Source organism: Notolepis coatsorum (assembly GCF_963971535.1).
Source record: "Notolepis coatsorum genome assembly, chromosome: 10".
NCBI classification, from domain to species: domain Eukaryota; kingdom Metazoa; phylum Chordata; class Actinopteri; order Aulopiformes; family Paralepididae; genus Notolepis; species Notolepis coatsorum.
Window position 1 is genome coordinate 60,009,586 of NC_140174.1, and position 22,921 is coordinate 60,032,506.

Consider the following 22,921-nt stretch of genomic DNA (forward strand, 5'->3'; position numbering starts at 1 on the left):
TTTATTAGTTAAATATAGAAGCTTCAACTGTTTAGCAATGTGTCTTAATTTGAACTATATTTCTAGCTTAATTATACTGTGCAGAGGTGAAATAAGAGTCTAGTTTGGTCTTTCTTTGCTTAACTAATACCCTATGTTAAAAGAGTTGAGCCTAACTTTCCTTAGAGGATAAAATAAGGAGACCCGCCAAATGGTCACCTCCTGTTGTCAAGACTCAGGTCTGACCAGATGTCTGCGTCCCCAAACTAGCTTGGCGGGTTTTCCACACAACCTTTCGGGCGTTACCTCCTGTAACCTAGTGTTCTTATTGAAAATGTTTCACTATAGCCGGCTATAAACCAAAACTCCCTTCTGTATGCTAAGTTCCAACATAGGGGAGAAGACAAAAGGCTGTGTTTGCTCTGGCCGCCCCACGGGACCAGTATCCTGTCGTATACAGGCGAGGGGGAAGTTTAATCATCTTAAGACTATGTAAATCTAAAGGGTTTCCTTCCCCCCCCCCCTCGTGGTTCTCCAGAGAAAACAGGTCACACAGTATCTATCCATTAACCTTTAGTATTGTATGTTATTCCGACTACTATGAGACTAGACTATGTGTGGTGTATTGATCATACCGATTACAATCTCCCAGCCACTGTTGACCTGTGGGACTCAATATTCAACCCAACATACCCATATTTCCATAATGGGTGGACAGTTTGGACAGATAAATCCACTACATTGGCCGTAGGGAACATTGTTGATCAAAGTAGAGGGATGGAAGCTCTCTGCATGTAAAATAGTATTTTTATGCGTTAACTTCCTGTACAATGACGTATGTAGGTCACCATTCAAATCTTTAGTGATTTCTAAGTCCAGAAAATTGATCTTATCAGGACTAAAATCTAGAGACAGTTTTATATTTGGGTTAGTGTTGTTCAAATAACTATGAAATGCTTTCAATTCATCAATAGTGCCTTTCCACCACATAATGATGTCATCTATATATCTGGCCCACCAGATGATCTTATCTTTAAATACGTTTTGAGTGTTGAACACATAGTCCTCCTCCCATTTTCCCATAAACAAGCCTGCATATGAATGGCTAAAACATGCACCCATAGCACAGCCTTTTACCTGTCGATACATTTTGTCCTGAAATAAAAACACATTGTTAAGTAAAGTAAATTTAGTTAGTTCGACCAAAAAATCTGTAGGGGGGTCCTGTGAGTCAGTGCGAGTATCTAAAAAATGTCTCATGGCTGTCATGCCTTGGTCATGGGCAATACTGGTGTAAAGGGCTTCTACATCCATTGTCACCAAGTAAGTGCCTGGTCCAATATTACCTTGCTCTTTGATTTTATTGAGAACATCTGTAGTGTCCTGTAAATAAGTTGGAAGCATTGGAAGTAGTGTAAAATCTACGTATTTAGATATAGGTTCAGTTAGGCTATCGTTCCCTGAAATCACTGGTCTCCCTGGTGGTTCAGTAAGGTTTTTATGTATCTTAGACAATAAATAGAAGGAGGCCATACAAGGGTTATCATTGTATAAGAACTTCAATTCTTGGTCAGAGATAAGACATCTTTCGACCTAACTAGCAAGTCTTTAAGTTCTTCTGCTAATATAGTTGACGGGTTAGAAGTAAGAGGGAGATAAAAAGTAGTGTCCTGAAGTTGTCGGGACGCCTCTTTAACGTATTGTTCTACACCCCAAACCACTTAATGACAATATTTCTATTATCTGAGAGTTCTTTGAGGGCATCTCGTTCGTTTTTAGTCAAATTATGGTGGACATGTGTCTTGCTATTAGTTAATTTCTTTACTTCATAATTAACTTTTTCCTCGAATGTGCTCAACGTAGTATTCTGTACTACTGGACAAAAATATGATTTAGGCTTAAAAGGAGTACAAGGAGTAATAATATTTTGACTAACTGGGGTAAACACACACTGTGGATTCTGCTTATACCATGCCTTAATGTGTAGATTCCTATAAAAACGAAACAAGTCTGTTTTTAATTCAAAGTCATTGGGGAGATTGGTAGGGGAGAAGGAGAGACCCTTGGATAATACCTTGTTCTGTGTATCAGTAAGCTGTACGTCTGACAAGTTGATCACTACCTGTTGGCTCCGTGTGTGATATTTGCGATGCAGGTTTCTTTCTCTTACAGGTATGTTCAGAAATAAGAAATTTGATAATTGCTGGGCCACTTCTTTCCAGAATATCTTAACTGGTGGGCAATCCCAATACATGTGCACAAATGTACTCTCATCCCCATTTGTACATAAGGAACATCTGGAGTCTTGTTTAAGTCCCATTCTGTTCAATCTTATAGGAGTCAAGTATGTCCTATGAATATAATTAAGATTAATTTGTTGATGGTCCGGGTTACGTGACGCAATTCGAACGTTTGCCCAGACTTCTTGCCAATCAAAATTTATTTCCAAGTCTGGTATATCCCTCCTCCAGACTGAGTCTAGGGGGAGGATTCCATAAGAGGACGTTAGTAAGTGATGATAAAAATCTGATACGAAACCTCTCGATGTCTCTCTTTCATAGAAGAATTTGTGATATCTGTGGTGCTCAATTGGTATCCTTAATGGGACTCCATGAGCCTTCAAACAAACCAATAAGTGTGCGTAAAAATAATATGTGGAACTGGTGAGATACATTTTTTGATGTATGTCTTTATAGCTACAAAAACCCAGTTTGTTGAAAACATCTCCTAATTTGTGTATGCCCTGCTGTTCCCATTTAGGGTATCTCATAGGTTGTTTTCCAATCAGGAGTGCATTGTTATTGAATAGGGGAGTATGACTATGCCATTTATGTTGGTTAGAATATTTCTTTTGTGTTTCACGCCATATTCGGATCACATGAGTAATAAGGGGGCCAAATTTCAATTCGCATTGCTTAATTGATAATATGGTGTATACTATGTCCTGCAGTCTATGTGGTGCTACTATATCTACTTCTAAGTTTCTCCAGGATACAGACGATTGGGAATCAAACCAGGTTGTCAGTGGTTTTAAAGAGTACGCTTTAAAATAGTGGTAAAAATCTGGAAATGCCATACCTCCGTCGGCTTTGTTTCTCTGTGCGGTGGATCTTTTTATACGTGGAGGTTTGTTATTCCAAATAAATTTGTATGCGGTGGAGTGTAATTTTTTCCAGTAACCATCAGGAGGGGGTCAAGTCAAGTCAAGAGTTTTATTTCTCACGGCATACGAGTATACAATGAAATGCGGGTGGTCTTGCCCGCAACGATGTACAATACAGTGGTACAACATATAATAGAATCCAATACAAAAAACATTGTGCAATAACAGGTAACAGGCAACATGGTGTGACATCTCGGCATTTGTACATAGTTATTTACAGAGTATATAGGACATGCTAGGTAGCTTTGGTAGTGCAATACACTGTTACTGTTGCTAATACTAGTTTAAAGTGGCCTTTCCTTTTGGCAATAAGTGTGGGTGTGTGCGGCATGAGTGTGTGCCCGCTCATGTTAAAGTGTCAAAGTGGCTGCTAGTGTGTGAGCTTGCACATCGTGCGTGTCGTGTGTGTGCTTATGTGTGGATAGTTCAGTGTTCTGTGGTACTCAATGTTCATTGTTCAAGACTCTGATGGCCTGGGGGAAGACGCTGAGCCTAAGCCTCTCTGTCCTAGTAGCTGGGGTTCGCAGGCGTCTGCCTGACCTCAGCAGCTGAAACAGGCTGTTATTGGGGTGGTGGGGGTCTTTCATTATTCTGCAGGCTCTGGATTTGCACCTCTTGTTGTATAGAACCTGCAGGGGAGGTAGTGCCATACCCGTGGTACGCTCGGCTGAGCGCACCACTCTCTGTAGGGCCTCCTTGTCCTGTGCCGTGCTGTTTCCATACCAGGCAGTGATGTTTCCGGTCAAGATGCTCTCTACAGCTCCTGAGTAGAAGGACTGGAATATCTTCCCCGATACTCTGAACTTCCTTAACTGTCTCAGGTGGTAGAGGCGCTGTTTCGCCTTCTTTACTACTGTGTCTATGTGTGTTGACCATGTCAGATCCTCTGAGATGTGGACCCCCAGGTACTTAAAGCTGCTCACCCTGTCCACGGTAGCCCCGTTAATCATCAGTGGTGTGTGTGTTTCCTGCTGTCCTCTCCTATAATCCACGATCAGCTCCTTGGTTTTACCAATGTTCAGGAGCAGGCTGTTGTCCTGGCACCAGCGTTCCAGTACCTCAACCTCCTCCCGGTAGGCCTTCTCGTCGTTGTCCGAGATCAGCCCCACCACCACCGTGTCGTCTGCGAACTTCACTATGGAGTTGGAGCTGAACTTGGCACACAATCGTGTGTGTAGAGTGAGTACAGCAGGGGGCTCAGAACACAGCCCTGGGGGGACCCGATGCTCAGGGTGATGGTGTTGGAGGTCTGACCCCCCACCCTGACCGCCTGGGGTCTTTCACTCAGAAAGTCCAGTACCCAGGCGCTCAGGGCGGAGCTCAGACCCAGCTCGATCAGCTTGTCCACCAGTCTGGTGGGGACTATGGTGTTGAACGCTGAGCTGTAGTCAATGAACAACAGTCTCACATAGCCCCCCTTCTGACGGTCAAGGTGAGAGAGGGTGCTGTGCAGTACCTGGGAGACCGCGTCGTCAGTGGACCTGTTTGTATGCAAATTGCATAGGGTCCATATCACTGGGGAGGGAGGCACAAATGTGGTCCTTGACCAGCCTCTCGAAACATTTCATGACCACAGAGGTGAGTGCCACCGGTCTGTAGTCATTTGGACATGTTGGGGAGGGTTTCTTCAGTACAGGGATGATGGTAGACATCTTGAAGCAGGCAGGGACCACTGACTCCGCCAGGGATTGATTAAATATGGCGGTGAACACCGGGGCCAGCTGGTTGGCACAGGACTTAAGTATGCGTCCTGTTATACCATCTGGGCCAGCAGCCTTCCTGGTGTTCACCTGCATAAATGCTCTTCTCACACTGTGTTCCGACAACGAGAGAGCATCCCCGCCCCCCGCGGTTTCCCCCCCCCCCTCCACAACAGCCGGCGCGTCAGTGACGTCACTAGCCGGAGAGCCAGCAGCGCCACTGTCTACACCAAACCGGGCGTAGAAAGAATTGAGCTTGTCCGCGAGGGAGGCGTCGTCGCTCCCCATTGAGGGGGCGCTGACTTTGTAGTCAGTTATTGTCTTCAGTCCCTGCCATAATCCTCTTGTGTCGTTTTGTGCCATTTGTGTCTCCAGTTTGTCAGCATATGTCCTCTTAGCAAGTTTAACAGCCTTGCGTAGAGTATAGACTGAAGCCTTATACTCCTCCATGTTTCCTGACTCTCTACCCAGGTTGTAAGCGGTGGTGCGAGAGTCACAACGGCGTCACGTGATCTTTGTTGGTATGCAGGGAATAACAAGATGGAGTCGTGATCAGTGATGCCGGTAACGCGTTACTAAGTAACGCGTTATTGTAATCTGATTACTTTTCCCCGAAAATAGTAATCTAACGCGTTAATCTTTAAAAGCCAGTAATCTGATTGCAGTTACTTGTCCAAGTGGCTGTGCGTTACTATTTCGTTACTATCTCATCATAAATTCATAATGCAGGCGGAATGCAGTATTTTATTTCGTTTTCGACAGTCAAAAATACATTTTGAGCTGTTTTTCTTATTATTATTATGGAGTGACGTGGTGTGGCAGTGAAAGGGTTACACAAGAATGTGTCCCGCGGCGTGACTGGACTCTCTGTCTGTGAGTGACTCTGCTTTGGCCCAATCACATTCCCCATCCACAGTCTGCGAATCAGAGGCAGAGTAGGGCGGGTCTTCACAGCACGTCATGTGACATATGCGCCAATCATGTGACAGCAGGGCTCCGTCGTTATGTTCGTCTGAGAATTCCACCCCAAAACGCTTGTCTAAACGAAGTTTAGGGGGTCCCTGATGGAAACAAGACAAACGTCTTTCTCAGGTCTGCATCCCCTTAACAATTGTATGTATTGAGCCGTACTGTATTGTACCCATTCTGCAATCTGTTAAATAAAGTTTTCATTCATTCATTCATTCATTCATTCATTCAGGTACAGGAGGACTCGGAGGCCAGCCAAACAGCAAAAGAGAGAGATTGTTTCTTTCCCTATTGATTAATGTATATTTGATGGTGGCAGAGCAAAAGCTCTTATTTGCCAGATTTACAGTTAATTTACATGTTAAAGAGAGACTGATTGTATGTTTATAGAGAGACATTTATAAAAACAATTTAATAGTTACAGTTGATATAATTGAATAGTTCAGCCTGCATTTGTTAGATGTGAATAGATACACTGGTTTTGTACAACCACTGGCTGGCTGCTCTAATGCTGTGAGCATCATAGACTGTTGCTTTACCATACTTGATGGTACAGAAGCTGAAGCACTAGTTTAACAATTTACGTTATGTGCAGAGAAACAAGTTAAAAACAATTTATGCACTTTCAATAAAGCGTTTAAAAAAAACTGTTGGGGGAACGACGACGACTTCGTAACCTAGTTACTTTCAAAGTAACTAAGTTACTCTGATAATCAAGTAATCAGTAAAGTAACTTGGATTACTTTTTAAAGGAGTAATCAGTAATCAGTAATCGGATTACTTTTACAAGTAATCTGTGGCATCACTGGTCGTGATCACTCGCGCTTGAAGACCCCGTTAATGGCGGAGCGGCTACTGCCTTGTAGCCGGCTCTGAACGGGGAATAACAGTGGTCTAGCGTGTTCCTCCCTCTCGTGGAGCAGGCGATGTGCTGAAAAAAGGACGGCATCACTTTCTTCAGGTTCGCCTGGTTGAAATCGCCAGCCACTATCATCGCCGCGTCCGGGTGTTTTATCTGGTGTCTGTTCAGGTGATCATGTAGTTCTCCCAGTGCTTTGCCAGTATTCGCCTGTGGGGGAATATATACGGCGGTCATGATGACCGCGGTAAACTCCCGGGGGAGGTGGAATGGCCGGCACAGGATAGAAAGGTGTTCCATGTCCGGGGAACACGAGCTCGAGAGAACATGCACCCCTTCGGGATTAACCCAGGAATTGTTCGTGAGGATGCAGACCCCGCCGCCGATACTCTTTACTGAGGCTGCCGTTCGATCTGCACGTAATACAGTGAAGGCGTCTGAGGGAGAGACGCTTTTGTCCGGAGTCGCCGACGTGAGCCATGTTTCCGTGAAACACATGATGTTGATGTCTCTCATCTCCCGTTGGAAGCGGACCCTCGCTCTCAGATCATCCATCCTACCCTCCAACGAACGGGCATTCGCCAGAAAGATGGATGGAATTGCTGGGCGGTAAGCAGCTCTTTTTAATCTCAGCCTAATACCTCCACGTCTCCCTCTGTGCCTCTTCCTGCCGTATCCTTTGGTCTTTTCCTTGCCGCCATTCTCCCGTCTGATTTCTGCTGGCCATTCTAGGCATAAAGTGTCTCCAAACTCCTCTTTGAGCCCGGGGTTTAGGTCCATAAGTGTCTGGCGGTCGTATGACGTACCCGCCAGTGTTGCTCTAATAAAAAAAGTAGAAAAAACAAACATAATAGCTAAAAGTGTGTACATCGTTGCGGAGCTAAACCAGAGGTGTCTGACCGGGGTCGCGTCCTCTACTACTACGTAACGGTAACATTGAGCTAATGAAGTTGATTCTAGGTAAAACATCCATCTTAACTATTGATACCCGTGCCTGTACAGAGTTTTTGAGTTTGGACCACCTGTCAAAGTCGTATTTGATCTTATCTTGGAATTTTATGTAATTGTACTTCACCGTTTGGCTTATAGTAGGGAATACTTCAACTCCTAAACATCTGAAGTGTTTAACCATTGGTATTTTTACTGGAAGGAGTGTATTATTTGCAGGGGTATTAAGTGGAAGGAAAGCTGACTTTGGCCAATTTATCCTAAATCCCGATAGATTGCCAAAGTCATCAATCAACTTGAGAAGATGAGGCATTGAGGTGTTAGGGTTTTGTATGAACAATATTAAGTCATCCGCATATAAACTAATATGATGTTGTGTGCCCTTAATTGCGATTGGTTCTATAGATTGGGATTGTCTTATATATTGTGCTAAAGGCTCGAATGATAAAGCGAATAGTCCGGGACAAAGAGGGCAACCCTGTCTAGAGGAGCGCGTTACCGGAAAGATTTCGGAGGTGATTATACCTGTTGTAATCATGGCCGATGGGTCTTTGTATAATACTTTAATCATATCAATGAATCCTTTTCCTAACCCCATCCTTTCTAATACTGCCCATAAATAAGACCATTCCAACCTATCAAAGGCTTTCATCACATCCAGGGACAGCATCGCTGACTTATGGCTATAAAATAACATACATTATGTACCTTTTTTCCTGTGGTTGATTAGTACTTTATTTACGTTTGGCGCAGGGCTGGAGAATATCTTCCACTTGAGCTTGAGGAAGAAGTACGAGCTGAGAGTTGACATGGAGGACTTCGAGGGAAACAGTGTGTTTGCAGAGTACGCCTCCTTCTCCCTCAACAGCGAGTCTGATGGATACTCCCTTTATATCTCTGGCTTCACTGACGGAGGGGCAGGTTGGTTCTGTATTCATAGTGGCTCCGCTCGGCGTCACTCATGCACTATCCCCGCATGTGCACGCGCACTGAATAAAGACCACAATGTACCTTTATATCCCAATATTTGTCTGACCACACCCCTATCAGCTTCCCATATAAGCAGGGGTGGGGCCACCCCCTCGCCTCCTTCTCACTTTCACCACAAGCCTTCGGAGATCCCCACTTGACGTGTTGCTAGTAGGAGGAGGTTGGAAAACAAGAGATACGTTGACATCATATCTTTATTTTCTCTCTCACTTTTTTCGAGAAAATACGGCGATATTGTCTTCGTCACTGGAGTGTCTGGAAGATGGTGATCATTCTAAAAACCTCCACCGGTTTTCGTATTGGGAGCACGCCGCTACATGCCTCCCAACTGCAGTGTTCCTTGCTGTGGCTGGTTGCGGTAAAACCTTTCAGCGACACAGCTGGACTGTAGGACGCGCCGCTGTTGTGAGAAGCGGTGGGTTCCAGGTTGGTGAGTAATGTTTTGCTTGCGAGCTCCACTTGTCTGTTAGTGCTATGGGGGCTAGTTGACAATGTTTGCGAAAACCGGGCCCAGATTAGGGTCCTTTGTTCAGCCTTAGGCGACAACGGAGGATCTTGGTTTGAAGCCCATTATAGCAACTAGTGGGCCACGGCCAGTAGAACTGGTGATCCCAGGATCTCTGGATGCGTGGGTACTTCTCTGTCACCGTATAGGCCCCGTCTCTCATATGCAAATGAGAGTTTACCCTAAACGAGGAAATGTGAGCATAGATGTTCGTTATCGGAAAATCCATGTTCAAGTCAGCTACAGCCCAGATGGGAATTGTGCTGGCTCCGCCGGATGTTGGTAAAATCACCGTTGTAAAACTGTGTTAACATCTCGTTTCTCTTTTCTCTTAAAAGGTGAGGAGGGTTTCAGAACGGCGGCCTGTCTGAGTGTGACTTGTTGTATCGGTGTGTACGAGTTCAGGTGGTAGCTGCTTAGCTTGCGTGCTAGTTGTGGCCTACTGTGTTAGCCAGTCAGCTGTTAGCTGCGGCGCTAGCTCGCTGTGTTTACCAAGCCTGTTGTGTCACTAGGCTAGGTAACGTTAGCTTGCTGCTATCGGCCGAGAGCGGCCATTAGCTTAATGCTACACTGTTGAACGTGCTGTGACTATAACATGTTTTTAACACTCTTGACTACGACGTCATCTTTGACAGAGGATGTTCGTCGAACCTGCCCTGAGCCAGGCCGGCGAGGACTGCATCAACAAGGAGCACCGTAGCGGCGGGTTGGAGCAGCGAGCTGCCCGTGTCGTCAAACACAGGAGGCTGTGTTTACTTCGGTGCCATGTTAGAGACTGCAATTCGCTTGATCTGCGCTCCCGGTAGGCAAGGTCCTGACCAGACCTTGAACACTTCTTCTTGCTTTTCCTTCTAAATGTTTTGTAAATAACGATGTTTTCCAAAACGAGTGTTGCTGCACTACATTTAGGATACGACGCGAGTTATGTGTGAATTGTCTTGTCACTGGTCTCCATGCAAATCGGGTTATTGTTACAGATGTGAAATGATCTGGTTTGTTGTGTTGAGACACATTGTGTGTTCATGTATCGTGTACTCACAACTAAGGGGGTTAAACTAACCTATAAAGCTATGCTTAGTGACATATGAGTAAAGAATGATTCTTTTCTCAGCCTGTAATGACAATGAACAGTGTGTTCACATATTAACAGGTTTACCTGTTTAACTGGCCGTATTAAGGGTAAAGTAGGAGGGTTGTGTTTCCCCCCGGTTCCCTGGGGACTTCTTCATCCTCCTCTCAGACATGTTGTTACACTATATTGTGTCACTGTGTGGTAGGGATACGATGTAACCCTTGGCTTAGTTGTTGGGGTTGTGCTATTGATTGATTGATTGAAAAGTTTATTAACAGATTGCAGAATGGGTACAGTACAGTACAGCTCAATACATACAATTGTTAAGAGGATGCAGACCTGAGAAAGACTTTCGTCTTGTTTCCATCAGGGTCCCCCATTTTCAATTCATCTTATGACACACATGACATACAGATAGACAGTACTGCTACATCTATACATTTATGACATACCAGATTTTCAAATACAGTACTGTTTGTGATACTAAAAAAATCCAGAAGAAGAGTGTATATACATTTGACATAGAAACTTTGCATTGGGGGAGGTTGGGTAGGTGGGGTGGGGCTGTACATTGGAGGTGGGGGGGGGGGGGGGGGGGGTTGGGTAGGGGGGGGACACTGTACATTGGAATACTGACATACATTTGACATAGAAACTGTACATTGGAGGAGGTTGGGTAGGTGGGGTGGGGTTGGGTGGGGCTGTACATTGGAATACTGACAAAGCCATGCTTGGTCTTTATTGTACAACTGGGTTAGGACATTTGTAGGGGCCAGTTTTGAATTGCAGTCTCCCGTAGGTGTTCTTTGAGAGTGTTTTTGAAGGTGGGTAGTGATTCACATTCCTTTACAGCTTTGGGTAGGGCGTTCCACATTGTTGTGGCATAATTTCGAAACGTGTTTAGTCCCTTGTTTGAGCCGAATCTGGGTTTTACATGATTTGTGGAGCTCCCTCTGGTGTTGTGATCGTGGTATTCACTGACCTTTGGGAAGTATTTTGACATGTACATGGGTACCTTGGTCGTGTAGTGTATCTTGTAGACCAGGACCATTGCAAGTTGCTTTACTCTGTCGTCTACTCTAAGCCATCCTAGGTTGGCAAAGTGTGCAGGGGTGAGGTGGGTTCTAGGAGTCAGGTCAAGCAGTAGTCTGACTAGTTTGTTTTGAGATGTTTGTAATTTGGTTTTTAGTGCCTTTGAGGTGCTTTGGTACCATGAGGTGCAAGCATAGTCGTAGTACCCTTGAATGAGTGCTCCTGCCAGAGTCTTCAGGGTATTCTTGTTTACCAGGGAGGAGATCCGCTACAAGAATCGAGTTCGTTGATTGACCTTTTTTATTACATTGGATGCCATTTTGTCACAGGAAAGATTAGCCTCTAGGATGGAACCCAGGTAGGTAATTTCATCTTTCCTTGTGACAATATTGTCACCCACTGTAACTGAGAAGCCGTCTGTTTTGCTGAGTTTGTTATTTGAACCGAAGAGAATGGACTCTGTTTTGCCCATGTGTAATGATAGTTTGTTGTCGGCGAGCCATATGCAGATTTTGCCTAGTTCCGAGCTGAGGGTTTTTTCAACCTGTAACTTGTTCTTGTCAGAGACCAGCAGGGCTGAGTCATCCGCAAACAGGAACAAGTTGCAGTCACAAGCTGACGACATGTCATTTGCATAAATTAGGAACAGTAGTGGTCCTAGTATGCTTCCTTGTGGAACACCACAGTTCACTGTGAGGGGGGGGGATAGGGTACCGTTTACCTCCACCATCTGTTCTCTCCCCTCCAGGTAGGATTGTATCCAGCTCACTGATAAACTATCAAAACCAATTGCTTTTAGCTTGTCAATCAGAATGGTGTGATTGACAGTGTCGAAGGCCTTTTGTAGGTCTAGCATGACCATGCCGCAGTATTTGCCCGCGTCCACCTCTTGCTTGATGTGGTCGTTCAAATAGAGAAGGCATGTGTCAGTGGAGTGGGATGTTCTGAAGCCAGATTGGAATTCGTAGATTAGATTTTTATCCGTAAGGTACTTTTCGACCTTTTCGTATACTATTTCTTCCATGACTTTCGAGATGGATGTAAGGATAGAAACAGGGCGGTAGTTGCCTGGGTCTAATTTGCTGCCCTTTTTGTGCAGGGGTGTTACTCTCGCTATTTTGAAGTCCTTGGGGACGTGTCCCTGTTTTATGGAGAGGTTTATTATGTGTGTGATGACTGGGGTAATGGCGGCTGCTGAGTCTCTGAGGAATTTGGAGGGGATGTTGTCATGGCCAGTGGCCTTGTTCGGTTGGAGGGCGCTCAGTTTATTGAGTACCTCATCTGTAGTTACCATTTCCAGTTTGAAATCGTCTTTGTGGACGCCTAGGTTCTTGTAGTATGCTACTATGTGTTCTACCCCATACTGCCCTGAGTGGGAGGGTAGTTTGTTTACCAGTGTTGTGGCTATGTTTGTGAAGAAAGTGTTTAAGTAATTGGCTACATCCAGTTTGTCTGTGATGAGCGTGTTGTCCGTCTTTATGTTTATGTTTGAGAACCTGGTTTTAAGTTTTTTACTGCAGCCTAGTTGATTATTGAGTAATTTCCAAAGTTCACGTGGTTTATTTTTGTTTTCCTCAGTTTTGTCATTTTTTTTCCGGTTTTTATCATGGAGTTTACGTCATTTCTTAGTCTGTTTCTTTCTAGTTTGAGTTCAGTCACGTGGGCTTGGAGTTCACTGCTCGTGCTTATGGTAAGCTTTGACTGACTTTTATGAAATTCAGAGCATTTTTTGTCTCTGGCTTTCATAGCGGTCAGTATTTCAGTGTGCATCCACGGCTCAGCGCGATTTTTTACCCTGGTGGTTTTTAGGGGGGCCATGTTGTTTAGTATTGTTGAGAATTTGGTTTTGAAGCCAAGCCAGGTTTCTTCAACCAGTGTACCATTGAGTTCATCTGACCAGTCCTGGCTCTTCAGTTCAAGGTTAAAGGCCTCGCTAGAGTAGGTTTTGAGGTCTCTAGATGTGACCGTTTTGTGACAGCCAGCCTTTTGCTTTAGCTTTTTGCGGAAACAGAATATCATATAATGATCACTTAACCCGCATGCTATAACCCCTTTATTGGAGATCATGGACTTGTCGGAGGTCAGGATGAGGTCAATGGTAGTCTGGGTTGATTCACACACCCTTGTGGGTTGTGTGATTAGCTGGCTGAGGCCATGCAGATCACAAAGCCTACTGAAGGCCTTGAAGACGGGTGTTGCTTTACGTAGCATGTCCGTGTTCCAGTCCCCAATAAGGATTTTTTCTACGCCCTCCACCCCAGTTAAGCACCCATCAAGTGTGTCATAAAAGCCACTCTCTTCTGGTGGTCTATAGATTGTGCCTATTAGTACTGATTTTGCCCTTTCAAATAAGATTTCAATCCATACAGTTTCAATCTCGTCATGGTTAAGGTCAGTACGGTTGCTGAATTTGGTATCTTTGTGTATATACACACAGACACCACCTCCATACTGGTTCCTATCCCTCCTGACGATTGAATAGTCCTCGATTTCTATCTCTGGATCCTGAACAGATGAGTCAAGTTTTGTTTCTGTGAAACATAATATATTAGCCTTACCGTTTAAAAACAAATGTCTGATTTCAGCCAGTTTTGGTTTCAAGCTGTTTATGTTTAAGTGAAATATGTGAAGTCCATTTGAGTTTGTTATTTCATTAATGTCGTCTAGTTCAAATTGTTTTTCCACTGTGGTGTGTGGTTGATCTTGTGGCGGTAGGTGGGGAGGGGGGGATGGGGTCCTGTGTTCATTGATGTTAGGAGGGGGGGTGGGGATGATCCTTTGTCCTCTGCTGGTGTCTGTATTGCTCGGTGTGAAAGCCCGCGACGTGGGGGGGGGGGGGGGGGCTGGTCGCTGTCCACAGATGTGTCTGGAAGTCCTCCATTGTGGGGGAGGGGGGGTGGGTCTGCCTTTTGTCCTGGCCCGGGTAGCCTAGCTAGCATGGCGGGGCTAGCCAAGCCAGCCGGCGGGTCCCTGGTGATCTCGACGTCCTGCGTCGATCTGTGTCCACTGGTTGTAAGCTCTCTGCCTCTCGCATCTCGCCTCATCTGCAGGGGATTCGGTGAGGGCATGTCGCCGCCTGCTGGCCGGTTGGTGCATCCGCTGGCTGTTGTGAAATCTGCGTGGATGTTGATGTTGCTGTCGACGGCCGGCGTCGATGTGAGGAGGAGCCGTTGATTCTTCGCCTGTCGGCGTGTTAAAACCGGTCCCGGGTTTTGGTGAATGTCACCCGACAGGAGCAAGTATAATAGAAACATAGATTTTCTATCAAACTGGCCTGTCGGGGGTAGTTTCTTTCGGTCCGGGTTCGCTGTTAAGACTCTGTGAACAGCTGCTATTCCAATCGCTGGGTGTTTATGCTCCGAGCCTTTCAGCAAGTAAAAGTCACAATGGGACTGTTTATTTGCGCATTCTTTACTTTCCACTTCTGTCTGGAGTTGATTCAGTGGTGAGTTAATGTACAAGTCCATAATCCACAGGAGTGAAAGTAAAAAATGTGCAAAATACCTTGTCGATCTGTAGCGTTTGTTTTGCCGGGAGCTGTTTGAAATGCGACCGTCCATGTCGAAGCCGGATGTACCGCTTGAGAAACTTTATTTTCCTAAAGAAAAGATTGTTTGGTCACTTTTTCGTGTGTGTTTAGCAAGGCCTGTGGCCGATACTAATCGAGAATTGTGTATTCTCTCATTATGAAAAACGGCGTTCCTCTGTAGAGTGTTTTTGCCATTTTTTGTACGTGATAATGGGTTGTCTGTGTCGTGTGACCTACAACTGGGTTGGGCTGGCCACAGAAGCACATGTGTAAGTCTGGTACCGGGCTCTTGAGAGGGCCCTCTCTATTCTGTGTTTTTTCCTTAGTAAAAATCAGATAGCAGGTTGGCACATGCGCTGTGTGAAGCTGTTAGACGCTTCATGGAGCTGACTATGACTGCGTCATACTCTTTTTTGTCATTACATCGTATCATGGGTGTGGGGTCGTAAAGGGGTGAACTGGTAACCTTTTCTCCCCCTTTTTTCTGTTGGTCAGGGGTAAACCCACCTGTCCTTCAAGGTTCCTGTCACGTTGCGGTTCGGCACGTTACAGGGTGAGGGGGGGGGGGGGAGTTTCCTGGTCCCACGCCCTGGAATATTGGGCGTGTGCACCGCAGAAATTCCCCCGCCATAGAGTACGTCACTGTGCGCGTCTCTGTTGGTAGGACTTCCGTGTACTGTTCAGGTCCATATGATGGATCTGTTTCGGGGGGTGGTCAGGGCTCCTCCTCACGAAGCTCCTATTCGGGCCTTCTGTGAGTTGGGACTCTCCTTCCATGTGAGGGAGCCTCCTCAGAGTACAGAGCCTCCTCCTCAGATTGTCAAGGTGAGTGGAACCTCAAGAAGGAGTCCTACTCTATTGTGTGTGTATTCGATTCAATTCGATTATTGAGTGTGTATGGGTTCAGTGCCTCCTCCCCGGAGAGCCCTAAAACCAAACTTTTACATGGCTCAAGGTGCAATATATTCTTTTCAATCTGTACAGCTCGCGTGGGAAGTCTCTCTGGGGATTTCCGTCTCCTCCCTATGGGAGGGTGGTGGGATGTAAAAATGTGAATTTTTTTTACCCCCGGCTGTGTAGACTGGGATACATACTGTTGGTGCTTCCTTCTTTTCTATTAAGAAGAGTTGAAGTTAGGAAGCATCACACCCCTCTTGTCGTTCCCCTGGGCGCCTTGGGGATTCAATGACAGGTCTTAATAGCCTGTTCATTGATGTGGTTGTGTCCCGACGCACGTATAGTGCTAGCTCGGGGTGTTCTGTAATCAGGCGAATGACTGGCACGCCTTGGTTGCTTGAGGTTAAAACGGCGTTTTTATAAAGCAACTGGGATGGAGGTTTTTCCTCTTCCGACAACCTGTTTTGGTTGTCGACGGATTCTCGTTCATATCTGGGGGATGATGACGGAATGGATCTGAACATATGTAGAGGGGTCTCACGCCCTGGGGGTGGGCCACCGGGCGCGGTTCGCACCGAACGTCTGGGTGGCGCCTTCTTTTCATGTTTAAGATCAACACGCATATCTGCCCCTTCTCCTGGAGTAGGCATGTCGGCGTGGTTAGGGCACGGGACTGGTTCTGGTCACGCTGGTCCGGATCAGTTAAACCCGTTGTCCGCCGGGGATGCAGATCTGCTGTTCTGGTACCCTGAGGGACTTGGGCTTTTTCAGGGGGAAAATGCCAGGTCGGTCCGGGTGTCACAGGCTTAAGCGCTATGGAGACCCTGGTTGGGTACATTTTGTACTCTGCACTGTCGTAATGGCTTACGGCCAAGCCAACCTGTACACGCTCGATCTTGTCAGATCTCGGCCGCTACGCAGGTTGGTCCTGGTTAGTACTTGGTTGGGAGACCGCCTGGGAATACCAAGTACGGTGTGCTTGGGGCTGGTTCTCCATTATTTTCGCTCCTCTCTCACGCATGGCGAAGAGGGGCCTGTTGGGGTGGTCTTTGACCTCCTCTGGTGACCCTGTGCTTCCCGTATCGCCGGGCCGGGTCCGAAGTAATGTTTCGTCGACCCGTAGGCCTGGGTTAACCCTTTTTTGAAAACTGAAACACTTGTACTGCGGTATACTGCCCTGTCAAGGCAGACCGCAGTAACTTCAAAAAAGTGAAACTGAGAAAAATGGCTTTAAAGTTTATAGACTTGCCATCCAAAATGTGTTAAAGGTAGATAGATGATAGTACCCAGATTTAACATGTATTAATGAAGTAATCTTTAGGCATACAAAAATATGACATAATTATTTTAATTAACCCCCAAAAAGCAGATACTGCACTCTGCTGCACAGTTCCCTTAAATAATTATACAGGTAATGTACAGGCAAAGTGCAGTAACTTCAAATACAATGTTGTTTTCCCTCCAGCTTTCATAACTTAACCTAGCCATTTTATTTGGATCATCATCATTCCAATATATTCAGGTGTTAAATTTCATTTTCAAAATGGCTAGGTTAAGTTATGAAAGCTGGTGGGAAAACAACATTGTATTTGAAGTTACTGCACTTTGCCTGTACATTACCTGTATAATTATTTAAGGGAACTGTGCAGCAGAGTGCAATATCTGCTTTTTGGGGGTTAATTAAAATAATTATGTCATATTTTTGTATGCCTAAAGATTACTTCATTAATACATGTTAAATCTGGGTACTATCATCTATCTACCTATAACACATTTTGGATGGCAAGTCAAAACACTTTAAAGCCATTTTTCACTGTTTGGAAGTTACTGCGGTCTGCCTGGTTTTTGAGTGTGATTTTGTAGTTACTGCAGTTTTTAAAACCCCATATCTCCAAAACTGCGCGACATTAACATCTGAAACTTGGTCACAAGATAAAACATTTATTGACAAGTTCAATTTCACTCATAACTCAATTTTGACTTTTTTTGAGTTACTGCGGTCTGCCTTGACAGGGCAGTATAGCCGGTGTATACCCGCAGGTGTGTTTTGGAGTTTTTTCTTGAGGGTTTATAGGAACAACCACCGCATTGGGTAACACCAAGGTGGGTGATTCCCTGGTGTGTTGGAGCAGTGTCGACTCCCGGGTTACCCGGTTGAGGGTGCCCCTGCACGTTCATGACGTCTGCCAATCGTGTCAGCCTTCTCTGCCTCAACCCCTCTGGGTGGGTTTTTTTAAAATGGAGGCTTGGTCATGCAACAACGCCAGCATACGCCCCTTCCACCGGGGCGGCTGTTTTCAGCTGACTCCTTTGGCGCCTGTCTCGTCCGCAGTGCTCCAGGCTCATGTTACAGCCTGTTGCCTGGTTTTCCCCGGTGCGCTGCCTGCTTCCGTTGGTTAACCTTTTTGTGTGCTTGCGGCCATGCTGACTGCCTGTTCTGCAGGGTCAGTGTGTCAGGCGGTGTGCTATTGGGGGGAAAGGGCCCGCTCTTGGAGAAGAGGGGCCTTATCCGAATACGCTGGCGATGTGGGGGGCGGTGTCACTAAGTGACCGCCTCGTGGGGTCTTGATGCCTGGCGTCATTGACCTCTCCTGGCCCCCGTTTTCCAGGGGATCCAGTCCCTTCGGTGGGTCTGGGTCTTCCTTCGCGCTCCGCTTCTACGGCCTTGCCACAAGGTTGGGTTTGCCCTTGACCCCGTGATTCTGGGGGCAGTAACGAGGTTGTTCCCTCCGTTCGTTCCCGGGTGGCATGCGGGTTGTGCGTGTGTGTAGTCGTGGGGTCTGCTCACCCTGTGCGTTGAGTTGCTTGAGTGCCTCTTCGCACGGTCGGGTCCGTCGCCCTCCCGGGGACCTCCAATAGGGGGGGTGCCCTCCATTAGGGGGGGTCCGGGAGGGCTCGGCCCTCCCTGTTCTGATGGTTGTGGGGGGCCTCAGCGGGGTGTATTTGTCGGCCTATGGCTCTCGCTCGGCCTCCCTTGTGCATGAGTGACGCCGAGCGGAGCCACTATGAATACAGAACGATAGGTTATGACTATAACCAAGTTCTGTTAATAGTGGTGACGCTCGGCGTCCGACGCCGCTGCAGCCCTTGATCTCGCCTTGTGGTGAAAGCTTGGGAAGGAGGCGAGGGGGTGGCCCCATCCCTGCTTATATGGGAAGCTGATAGGGGTGTGGTCAGACAAATATTGGGATATAAAGGTACATTGTGGTCTTTATTCAGTGCGCGTGCACATGCGGGGATAGTGCATGAGTGACGCCGAGCGTCACCACTATTAACAGAACTTGGTTATAGTCATAACCTATCGTTATAGATACTACCTGTAATATCTATAAAAAGGTCCTATTTGCTATAGTTAGTAGTTACCAATAATGTTATATATACATATATTTTAAAATAATAATAACAAAAAAAGTTCCACTTTGTTTTTCAGATCTGTTTGAGAACGGGTTTTTTGTAACGGTCTACCCCTTCTAAGATATATAGTTTAGTTTATCCCTTCTCAATCACCCACGATATATAATCAATTAGCAATTCAATTCTTCAATTTTGACAAAGCACACACCAGACTTGATAGGTCAGTATAGAATATGTGCAATTAATATATTGTTGTGTGTTAAGGTGATTAACATTATCCCAGATAACAGATTCATATTTTTCTACATCAATCAGGGGAATCTCTGTTGTGGGCCAGCGGGGCGAAGTTCTCCACCTTTGATCGAGACCAGGACCATAGGGAGTTACATAACTGTGCTAAACTGTATCTGGGGGCGTTCTGGTACACGAGCTGTCACAATACAAACCCCAACGGATTGTATCGTCATGGAGCTGATGCTACACACCATGCTACCGGTGTTGGCTGGGCAGCATGGAAAGGACATGACTACTCCCTCAAGTCTTTTAGCATGAAAATCCGCCCTGTCGTCGCCAAGGATGAGCTAGATGATGACGTCACAGAGGAGTAGTGTCAGTATAGCAGTCATCTTGATACCTGCAAAATCTACAGTATTATGTAGGGCGTTTCACACCATATTTTTTTTTTCCCCTTTTGTGTTGACTGATGACATTAAATCACGTCCACTTTGAGGAGACTCTTTCTTATTTTTGTTTAGTTTTGGTTGTTAATGCCCTCAGTGCTATTTCACCTGATTATATAGTGCAGAAGACAGTATTTGAAATAATGCTCCCCTGCACTACATCCCTGCCTTTAACAGAGGCCTTGCATGGGATGTGTAGTTCTCTTCCAGCATGGCTGCCTGTAACCATTGGTAACCACTTTCAAAGGGAAATGCCTAATTTCTGTGCAGTGGTATAGTATGTGAAACACTGGAAAAGCACAATATTACCATTCTACTGGGACTTGTTTACAAGATCCAGTAATAAGACATCATATTAGGATGTTTTTGTTGATATATTTCTCATACAGTATATCAACACACTGTAACTGTGGTTTTGCACATAGCAACTGTTTCTTCCATTGCCATGTACAAAACAATGGCTGCCATGTTACGGGCATGTTGGAAGACAGAGAACTACACAAACATTCAGTGCAAGGCCTCTATACTAGGCTATATTATCACTGTCATTATTCCTTATAAAATCATCAAAATGTTGTACGTAGAAAGAGTTTCTGTGGCTGCAATGAAATCCAAAATATAGACAATAGAAATGTTGCCAATGTCATTTTATGTGATCATCTTTCTGAGTGTCATGTGGATGAAACATTACCAAATGTCTTGAAGCTGCCATCCTTACCTGTACCAGGAGAGAACGAGAAGGGTTATTCCAATTCAATGTTATTCCCATATAAGCCTGCAACCACTAGAGGGCAGCAAACACTGTGTAGTTGAGAGGTTTGATTGATTGATTGATTGATTGATTGATTGAAAAGTTTATTAACAGATTGCAGAATGGGTACAGTACAGTACAGCTCAATACATACAATTGTTAAGGGGATGCAGACCAGAGAAAGACTTTCGTCTTGTTTACATCAGGGTCCCCCATTTTCAATTCATCATAACATATATGACATACATGACATACAGATAGACAGTACTGCTATATCTATACATTTATGACATATCAGATTTGCAAATACAGTACTGTTTGTGATACAAAAGTGTCCAGAAAAAGAGTGTATATACATTTGACGTAGAAACTGTAGATGGAGGAGGTTGGGTGGGTGGGGTGGGGTTGGGTGGGTGGGTGGGGGCTGTACATTGGAGGGGGGGGGGGGGGGGGGGGGTTGGGTAGGGGGGACGACGACACTGTACACTGTACATTGGAATACTGACAAAGCCATACTTGGTAATTTACTGTACAACTGGGTTAGGACATTTGTAGGGGCCAGTTTCGAATTGCAGTCTCCCGTAGGTGTTTTTTTAGAGTGTTTTTGAAAGTGGGTAGTTATTCATAAATCGATAAATAGATTAACAACAACAACCCCCCCCCCAAATGTATTAGCTTTAATTGGTTTGTTTATAATTTGTAAAACATCAATATTGGTGAGTGACTACTTTTTAACCCTTATGGAGGTTAAAATTAAATAAAACAGAAAAGTGAATCAGGAGTAGTTGCCCCCAGGGGAGAAGTGAAGGCCCACTTGTGATTGCAGTATGGCATTCTCTGCTGAAACACTGTCATCCCAGAATGTCTAATCATAATAATAATAATAATAATGCAGGACCTGTTGCAGAGGTCTTTATTCGGCATGCAACGACACTCAATGTTTTAGCGGTACACACAGCGGTTAGTTTTATAGCACACTCACCGGAACACACACGCATGCATTGTCTCTTTAGAATCGCAGATGCGATTAACCCATCCCGTCGTCCTTCCCCCCCAAGGGCAGCCGGGAGCATACAGGCGTCAACGTGAGCCGCGCCAGGGGACCAATCCAAGTGCTCCTGTCTGTCTTCGTCAAGGACGCCACAGCGTTAGCGATCTGTTGTTGTGCATGTTTTTCCATTGGGTTTATCTTATCGGGGGGAAACCCTTGCGAGCACGGGGAGAACATGCAAACTCCACACAGAAAGGCCTGGGAGATACCCCACCTGGGTACCTGGCATCATGGAAACCTGGTCCCCAAGCGGGAATCGAACCCTGGACCTTCTTGCTGTGAGGCGACAGTGTTAACCACTACACCACCGTGCCGCCTAATCTGCAGTGTTGGGGAAACTACTCAAACGCATGTACGTTTATTAAACTATGAGCTACTTGACAATGAAAAGTAGTTACAGTAAAGGTGCACTATGCAGTTTCTGCAGAGCCTGCAAAAGACATTTACCTAGAATTATTTTAATAATACATTTAAACAAAATATTCTTTTGGCTTTTGTGAACCAAACATAAGCCTAGAATATGTTTGTTAACTAAATTGCTGGCCCTGCCTTTGTAAACGCAATGAAATAGTAACTTTTCAGGTAGCATGTTTTTTTCACTCACAAAACTACATAATGCAACTTTAAAACATAACTACTCTAAAGTAGTTTGTGAAACTGAAAGAAGTAGTTCAAGTACATGTAAACTACATTGTGGAAAATGATTACAATCTTGAGTCCGGTATAGGTACCGGATATGTTCGGCCTAGCAGGTCAGCTTGGGGGGTGTTCTTCAGTTGAGTCGCATACCAAACATCAGACGCTTATCACACTCTACCAAAGTTATGCTTTTCTGCTAGCTTGCTAACGTTATCTGGCATGCGAATGTGATGAATGAATTGGCTTGGGTGGCGCTTTTATTTTAAGGCATTTTTTATGCTGGTGTTTTGAGTGATTTTAATATTTCTGATGATGTCTCATGATCAGGGCCGCCTGGGAGAAATGCGAGGCCCTGTGCGGGATTTAAACGCGAGCCCCCCCCCTAAAAGATATGTTTTTTTTTTTTTTTTTTTTTTTTTATACAGTCAACATATTCTTAAATAATAGCGCTGCCCGAGGCTGGGCATGATACAGTCAACATATAGCAAGAGAGAGCGAGAGAGAGCTCCCGTTCTACAGTCAATATACAGTGTTATCACTGCACAGTTGTGTGTGTTAGAAAGAGAGAGATAGAGAGAGAGCATGTCTGTTTGTGTGTGTGTGTTAGAGAGAGAGCATGTATATGTGTGTTAGAAAGAGAGAGAAATATATAGAGAGAGCATGTCATTTTGTGTGTTAGAGAGAGATATAGAGCATGTCTGTGTGTGTTAGAGAGAGAGAGAGAGAGAGAGAGAGAGAGAGAGCATGTGTGTTTGTGTGTTAGAGAGAGAGAGCATGTCTGTGTGTGTGTTAGAGAGAGAGCA

At 45.2% G+C, this 22,921-nt stretch overlaps 1 protein-coding gene across 1 annotated transcript in view; it reads left to right on the top strand.

Annotated features, from left to right (window-relative positions):
- Nucleotides 1-19,605, top strand: part of LOC311235586 (microfibril-associated glycoprotein 4-like) — a gene marked incomplete at both ends in the record, with an annotated part of 46,678 nt that extends 27,073 nt beyond the window's left edge. The window contains 2 exons of the mRNA XM_084323051.1: nt 8,372-8,539; nt 19,313-19,605. Coding sequence (XP_084179177.1) covers nt 8,372-8,539; nt 19,313-19,605 — 461 coding nt within the window. The remainder of the gene's footprint in view (nt 1-8,371; nt 8,540-19,312) is intronic.
- Between the last annotated feature and the right edge of the window lie 3,316 nt (nt 19,606-22,921).